The 8,301-nt window shown below is 30.2% G+C and overlaps 1 protein-coding gene across 1 annotated transcript; it reads left to right on the top strand.

Annotated features, from left to right (window-relative positions):
• The first annotated feature begins 5,623 nt into the window (after nt 1-5,623).
• LOC108911067 (coiled-coil domain-containing protein 94) lies at nt 5,624-7,069 on the top strand. The gene is made up of 4 exons (XM_018715901.1): nt 5,624-5,716; nt 5,775-5,987; nt 6,046-6,401; nt 6,457-7,069. Exons 1-4 carry the CDS (start codon nt 5,693-5,695, stop codon nt 6,860-6,862), a joined length of 999 nt encoding a protein of 332 aa, XP_018571417.1. The 5' UTR covers nt 5,624-5,692; the 3' UTR covers nt 6,863-7,069.
• The last annotated feature ends 1,232 nt before the right edge of the window (nt 7,070-8,301 follow it).

The following is an 8,301-nucleotide window of genomic DNA, read 5'->3' as shown; positions in this document are numbered from 1 at the left end:
ATATATAAATACACGTATTTCAGAACATGAAAGAGATTTAAAAAACCAAATAATTTACATCCAACGGCACTTGTAGAACATTCAAAAGAATTCAATCACCATTTTGAATTTGACAAAACTGAACTGCTTGGGCATCAACCTATTCTTTCAAAAAGGTTACTCGAGGAAATGATTTTTATTAAAAAAATTAATAGTGTTAATACGAAGAAGGATATAGATAATTTAAACTTGGTTTATTATAATTTAATTGATAAAATTCTCTTGTAAAAATAAAAGGGAAAAAGAAAAAGAAAAAAGTAAGAGGAAAAAGAAGCATGATATCTACACACATTAGAATCAACGTATTTTTCTACTGTCATTCTGCTGAATAGTACCTAAGACGTTACAACAATTTTTACTGTGAAAGAAAACCGCATTGAAATTGTTCCATGAATTATAAATACACATATAAGTATCTAGATATCATCTTCTTAATATTTAGAACTGTTAAGTTGGACAAAAGACACTTCAAATTTCGGTGAGTGAATAATACCTGTTATTTTTAGAGCTGTTTTAAAATTTTTCTTTTTCGTGTTTTATGGTAATTGTGACAGGAACAATTTTTTACAATTTTTTAGAATTATTGTAAATGTATTTGTATTTATATTTTTTATTTTAATACCTTAACGAATTTTATTAAAAACATCCCTGAGGATGGTGTAAAATAACACCGAAACGTTGGCAATGATTTAAAATATAGTGTTCTTTTATTTATTGATCTTTATCCCACTAAAACCTTGACTTGGATAACTAATCAAGATCGCAAAATAGTGGAAACATAATAATAATAATTATTATTATTATTATTATTATTATTATTATTATTATCAGAGCAGATAAAAATCCTCCTCCTCTACACAGTTCCTTATCTCCTCCTTACTTACTACCATCTAAATAGCGAAAACCTCTGCCTGACGAACATACCCATTGAACTTCCCTGGATACCACCGCCTTCCAGGTATATATTCCTGCTCCTGAATACCCATCTCCCACCCGAGATCCATCAGTATTAGGGATCCCGAGGAACATGTTACCTTCCTGTTTCCACTGCTGTCTGAAGAGGAAGGTGGAAACATACTTCCTTCTTAACCTCAGCCGGTTCTCTGCTTTAATGACCCTCATAGGGACTATGACAGCGTGACCCTACTTGTCCTTCTACTTTCCAACCACCTGCATTCCTTATCTTTAGGTATGTCGCTATCGCCTCCCTCACAATCTATGAAGGGAGGGTCGGCAACCCCAGGAGGACCTCAAGTGCGGTCGTTGGAGTGGTTCTCAATGCTCCATTTGAAGTATTAACTTCTTTCTTTATTTTATATTAGATTTAAACACCTTTTAAGGTTTCGCTTTACGAAACTAATCTAAATTTTCTCAATGTTTTCGACAAGATTTTAAGCATATATACAGGGCTGGAAAATCCACATGGTCCATCTGCCTTTACATGAGAGCGACAAAGTAAAGAAATCCGTGCGATAGACAAGGATGACTATAGTGAAGACGTTTCATGGTCTGAATAGTCACCGCCCGTTTCGGGTTAGAAGTGGGAGTGACTATTCAGATTATGAAACGTCTTCATTGTAGCTATCCTTGTCTATCGCACGGATTTCTATGACTTACTTTATCGCTCTCACGTAACGGCCGATGTATCATGGCAACTTTCCAAACCTATATACTGGGTGTAACGTAAAGGTTGGGAATAAATTAAACGGTGGATTATTTGGTTTAAAAAATATTTTTTCTCATATGAAGTTATGCTCTACGGATTTTCTTTTCCAAGCTACAGGGCGCTAAAAAGTTTCAAAAAATTTAGTTTTTCTCCAATAACTTTCGAGCATTATAAGATATTCGAACGAAATTTTAGCCATAGCTTAATTTGATAATCCCCTAGTAACACGAAAAAAAATTGACTTTGTAAGTTACTCAGTGGCGCGCGTACGAATTATACCATAAGGTTTTTCGAAGAAAATTGTGGTACGCCACTGGTAAAAACATTTTTTTAATATTTTTTTATGATCTACTTTTTATTTTAAACAAAATTATCCTCTTGCTTTTTATTTCTAGCGCTTGTAATTTTTCCGTAAATAATTGTAAATACCATTTTTTCCCACTGCTAACAGAGGAATATGAAAATAACAAAAGCATTATGAAGTACGCTTTGACTCAGCCACCGAACATGGTTAAATAGGCATTGATAAAAGATTTTTGAATTGAAAATGATATTAAAAAACTAAATTTTTTGAAATTTTTTAGCACCCTGTAGCTTGGAAAAGAAAATCCGTAGAGCATAATTTTATATGCTTAATTATTAATTGCTTTATATGCTTAATTTATACCCAACCTTTATGTTACACCCTGTATACTATTTTACTGTTTATACGTTCACTTAAAACAGTGTTTACTGTATTTTGAAGGTACCTATTAAGATTATTAAAATAAAGTGAAAAATTAAGTCGAACAATATTCTTGGATTCTTAATGTAGTGCGAACTTTCATAACAAGAAATAAGCTTTCAACAAGAACGTAAAATGCTAGGTGAAAAAAATCTTTGAGCTTTGCAATTAGATTCGGTGTTTTAGTCATAAAAACAACTGTAGATTTTAATAAAACAAATAATGTTATTAAGAATCGCCTCCTTCCTTCTTCCTATTACTTTTTTTAAACATTTTCATTGCTACTAGAGTTTCTGGGAATTTTTTTATATGCCCCAGGAATCTGTTTTTTGTAATTTTATTATAAAATTTCATTATTGAACTTACATTTTTAAATCTAATTGTCATCATAATATTCCGAAAGTTATTACCTTGTCTATCTTTTAAAAAATTAAATAAATTAAAATTTATTCGAAATATTACACCAAATTCTTATTAATTTAAGTTACATACAGGGTCGGTGTACTACTTAAAACGGATTCTTTAGTAACTCTAGTAATATCAATAATACAAAAGAGTGTCTCAAATAAAATTTGCATCAAACTAATTTCTTCACATTTTAAAAGTATTTTCTCTTATAAAGGGTGCCGCTTTTCTTTCGGGTGCTACATCAAATACAATCAACCTTCTATAATATCGCATTTTTTAATTTCACATTGAACTGAATGAAAAAACAAAACACAAATAATATTGTTTGCGTCAACCTAAAAATAGCAATTATGGGCCTGAGAAGCTCAAATTTGCTATCACAAATACATTGTTTTTAAAATTTGACACAGGTAGACGCGAAATTTCCATTCCGTTTTATTAAATTATGACGGGGTTTGTTTCTTACAACAGAACCATAATTTTTTGAAAACATGATCAAATTCGTAGGCTAAGGAGAAAAAGGTTGGGGCAATGATCCTCCTAAATAGTAGGAGAATGTAAGCATATTTTTCAATTTAACCGAAAACAATAACAAAGAAAATATGAGAAACCTAGAATGTCTCGCGATCTATAAGAAAAATATCCTAACATACCAATATAAAATTAATTTTTTTATTTGTCCGTGTCAAACTTAATATAAGATAACAGCTCCACATAAAAAAAATTAAATTCACCGATCTTTCGAAGATTTTTTGAGAAACTCTACAGACGACACGATCGTCATCAGAGCGCTCCCAAAACATCTATCAGAGCAGATCTACGTCGATACATACAATCACGCAAACGAGTGCTACGCGCCTTCAAAACCATCAATAAACCACCGATCTTTCGAAATTTTTCACCGAATTTTCGAAAATTGAACCGCCGCACAGTGGGAAATACAGGAAAAAATTCTACGCGCTCGGCTATTTTAACTGTACAGTGGTAATTTCTTTTTTATTTTTCTTCAAATATGCTTAATTTTATGATCCTGCTGAGATAATTTGATATATCTATAAAGGAATTTTTTTAATCGAGCAGTGAGAACCCATTAAAGTGCAATTATTAGACTCTGAATTCCAGGACTATCTTACCCTACCTTACCCTACTAGATATACACCATTACACTAAATAGTTGCGATTGTCACCTGTAATCATTGATTAATTGAAACAATAATGATAAGTATGTACTTATAAATTCAAGTAAACAAACTGGGCTCAAGCATCACTACTTTTCTTATAAAAACTTTTCCAGTAATGCAAATTATTGCTCGTAATGATATTACATCTACACTCGCTCTCCTTATTTTTACTGGTCGTTAAGGATCGCTGTCTCGTTTAGATGACAAGTTATTTTCATCAATAGATAAGCGCCAATTAAAATAACTTGCTTTCAAATTAATTAGGCCTAGGTAGATCCGTTCTCAGGAATAACATTGAGATGTTTCTTATAAAAATTATCATACGGTATATGAAAACATATAGTAGTTAGAGAAGTTTATTTAGGAGTTAATGTTAATTTTGCAAATATGTAATAAATTACCTACTCTTTATTTTTGACATACGACATCTAGAATTAATTAAGATGATGTTAGATTGCTTTCTTATTTTATAAGTACCTAGGGATAATAAATATTTACGATATTAATTTTTATAAAACTTAACTGAAGCGACTCTAATGGTATTGCGAGTGTAATTCAAATGTCGGGGCATTAGTCCAAATAATAATTTGATTTCCTTATTTTTATCCAAATAATTCGCAATTCGTAAGTCTATTAAAAGTATCTATGAAGTAGATGCCTAACCTGTTATATTAAATTTTTTCTTAAGAAGAAGTTTGTATTCCTGTTATGTTTGTTTTTTAAATAACCACTGCAACTGTAGGAATCTAAAATGTTAAAATGTATTCTGTATACAGTACTTAGAGGCTTATGGCTCCTCTATATATTATACCCTTAATAAATAACGGCTTCAGTTTGATAAATTTTCAAAAGTGTAATAGATATTACAGTGATTTAGATTATATCAAATATATTAACAAAATACCATTGCAAAATTAAATAATTAAAATTATTCAGTGTTTTAGAGTGTTTTAGTCCAATCATGGTTTTAAATGTTTTAAGATACAAAATCTATGTAAGTTTAGCTTCATGCCCCATCTTTCGGATACTTTAGTGACTATAAATTGATTTAAATATTTCTGGTAAGAGCACTGGAAGCACTTATATTATAATACTAAAGAATTAGGAATTGTTTGGACAACATACCACTAGAGGTAGCCAAAAAATATTTATGTATATTATACCTATTTATAACACTTTCAAAAACACAATAAAGTATAAAATTAATTCAATTTATTTCCTTCTATAAATATACGCTCGTTTTTATTCCTAATATAAATTGCTGTAGTAATAAAACTAATAAATGGACAACACTTGTATATATTTCATCATAGATTACAGACAAATTCTGTTCTGTGATTTTATTGACTACCTGCAGGCTGCATTTGTACCCATTTAACTAATCCTATATAATAATTAATCATCAAAAATGGTATCCAGTTATTAATTTTTCAATAATAAACTAACACCATTAATATATTTGTGTGGCAATATCACAGAATAGTTGTTAACATATATTGTGACCATAAATTAAATAGTTAAACCTCATTTCTCCTTGTGTTGTCTCCATGGGTTGAGGGTTGACGCACGTTGACGTTTAACTTTGACATCGACATACCAGAAGTTTTGAGGTTAATTTTAATTAGGTTATTGTCTGTGGTTGTTGTATTTTTGTTTAAGTAAGAGTCAGAAAAGATGTCGGAACGTAAGGTTTTAAATGTAAGTATTTGTATAGCTTTCTTTTATGGTAAATAAAAATGATTCTCTAATATTTCAGAAATACTATCCTCCAGATTTTGATCCAGCCAAAATCCCTCGCATGAAATTGCCTAAAAACAGGCAATATACAGTACGATTAATGGCCCCTTTTAATATGAGATGTGCTACTTGTGGAGAGTATATTTATAAAGGTAAAAAGTTCAACGCAAGAAAGGAAGATGTAGAAAATCAGGATTATTTAGGCATAAGAATTTATAGATTTTACATAAAGGTAATGACTATTAGGTACATTTTAATTGTAATTTTATTTTAATTTTGTTTAATTTTAGTGCACCAGATGTCTACAAGAGATATCGTTTAAAACGGACCCTAGAAATACAGATTATGAGATAGAAGCTGGCGCAACTAGGAATTTCATGGCCTTGAAACTTGCTGAAGAACAAGCTATAAGAGAGGAAGAGGAAGCTAAGGAGGAAGAAGCTAATAATCCAATGAAATTACTTGAGAATCGCACTAAACAGTCGAAAAATGAAATAGAATTATTAGAGTCCTTAGAAGAATTGAAGGACCTAAATCGAAGGCAGCAAGTTGTGGATTATGACACTATGCTTTCTGCCTATAACACTAAGTTAACGGAACGGGAGAGAGAAGAAAAACTTCAGCAACTTGATGAAGAATATATAAAGTAAGTTGTAGATATATGTATAATTTTGTTATATACTAAATAGTTTTATTTTTAGATCTATAAAATTTCAGTCTACTCAGAAAAGAAAACTAGTTGTTGAAGAACAAATAATAGAAGAGTCAGATGAGCCAGAAGTTAAATTCACCAGACAAGAAGAAATAACTAATTCATCTGTAATTGAAAACTCTAACACATCAAAACCAATAGAAACTACAGCCACTACATCAACTGTTAGTTGGACTAAAGGTTCCCAAAAAATGTTATCCAAAAAGGGCAATTCATTGGTAGGACTGGTAAAAGTTAAGAAAGATGCCAAAGAAGCTCCTATTTCAACACAAAAAGTGTCACAAAGTGAAAGAGCGGAACCAACATTGAAAAATGATATAAAACCTGTGACTAACGGATTATCTCTATTGGGAGCATATAGTGATAGTGAAAATAGCAATAGTGATAACGATTGAAGCATTAGGAAAATTAGATGTGCTACATATTTGTATGATGGACATGAATACTTAGATATACAGTGTTACCATGTCACATGAAAAACATTTTACTAGCAGAATTTTTTACTGCCAACCATGTTTGCTTAAATAACAGTGCCAAATAGCATATGCATAAACTATTGTGCGATTTTATATAACTGCCAAATTAAAATTCTTTTTTACTACTATCATTGCCTAAATTAGTTTTTGTGGGTAAGTATTTTTTTGAATATGTTTTTCCGATACTTAAATCACTCATTTTCTGTTCCAAAATTTGTTATTAATTTAATAGAGACTGATGTACAAGAGCATACACAAAATAGGTACGTGGAATATTTTTCATTATATGTGAAGATAATATAAAGACACCTTCAATTATTCAAATAAAATAAGTAAATTAAGACTAATCTTTTGAAGATAAATTTTGTACAAGAAATGTTATGTTAAACATCTTCTCTGATTGTTATTCGGTTAGGATTTAGATAAATTTTGTATTATGTTTAATGGATTATTACTAGCTTATTTTAGTTTATTGTAAAAAAAGATATTTAAAATGCTGCTTGTGTCTAGCCCACTTAGCGCCTAAAACACTGACCATTTTTGGCATTAAACAGTAGGTGCTTAGCATTTTCTACCTTTGCTATATAAATCGTTACAATCAAATTTGATAAATAAATTATGTATTCTAAATGAGGAGCAGCTATGCAAAAGCCGATAAATCCGTGCAAACTTTTTTTAGTTAGGCACGGAAATCGCTTCTTAATAATTCAATTTACGACTTGGTCACATCTAGATTGAATAAAGAACGTTAAATTCAATGAGAAACAGCATATTAAAATAAGCGACTAACCAAAAGCAAATAAATCCATATTTTGACCAAGCAAAGAGCGTTAAATCCATGTATACTAAATTTAACAGATTTCTTTAAAAATTTTCTTTTGTTTAATTTGTTAGTAGTTTCTGTTTATCTCGAGATGGTGCAATTTTCACATACATGCAGTGCGTAAATATGAGATTGTAATAAAATAAGACTTGCCTTTATACAAAAATATTATATTTGAGACGGCCTATGAAGAACAACAGGAAGTTATATGTGATTGTTTAGAAGACGATGTTGGATTGCACATTTAGATTTTTGCATATTTTTATTTCGTTTTGTATTAAAATTTTTGTACTTTGAACCATATGTGTATAATTCAAATAAAAATGTATGGTATATTGTGTTATACTTTTTCATAAAATAAGTACAGATTAAGCAGAAGTTGGTATATCCTAAATCTGATTTAGCAAAAACCGATAAATCCATTTCAATTGAGCAGAAGTCTATCCACATTATGATTGAACAAAAGGCGATAAATCCAATTTAAAAAGTGGAATAAAATTTACATTTAATAAAATAGAACAGTAAGCAATATATA

Source organism: Anoplophora glabripennis, unplaced genomic scaffold (assembly GCF_000390285.2).
Source record: "Anoplophora glabripennis isolate ALB-LARVAE unplaced genomic scaffold, Agla_2.0 scaffold586, whole genome shotgun sequence".
Classification (NCBI taxonomy): Eukaryota; Metazoa; Arthropoda; class Insecta; order Coleoptera; family Cerambycidae; genus Anoplophora; species Anoplophora glabripennis.
The sequence above is the reverse complement of the archived record's forward strand: the minus strand, read 5'-3'. Positions and strand labels throughout refer to the sequence as shown.

What these genes read in the sequence shown, in the direction of transcription:
- LOC108911067 (XM_018715901.1), top strand. Translation starts at nt 5,693, where the DNA reads ATGTCGGAACGTAAGGTTTTAAAT. An exon ending in TTTATAGATTTTACATAAAG is followed by an intron (nt 5,988 to 6,045) that starts GTAATGACTATT and finishes GTTTAATTTTAG; the next exon opens with TGCACCAGATGTCTACAAGA. An exon ending in CTTGATGAAGAATATATAAA is followed by an intron (nt 6,402 to 6,456) that starts GTAAGTTGTAGA and finishes TTTTATTTTTAG; the next exon opens with ATCTATAAAATTTCAGTCTA.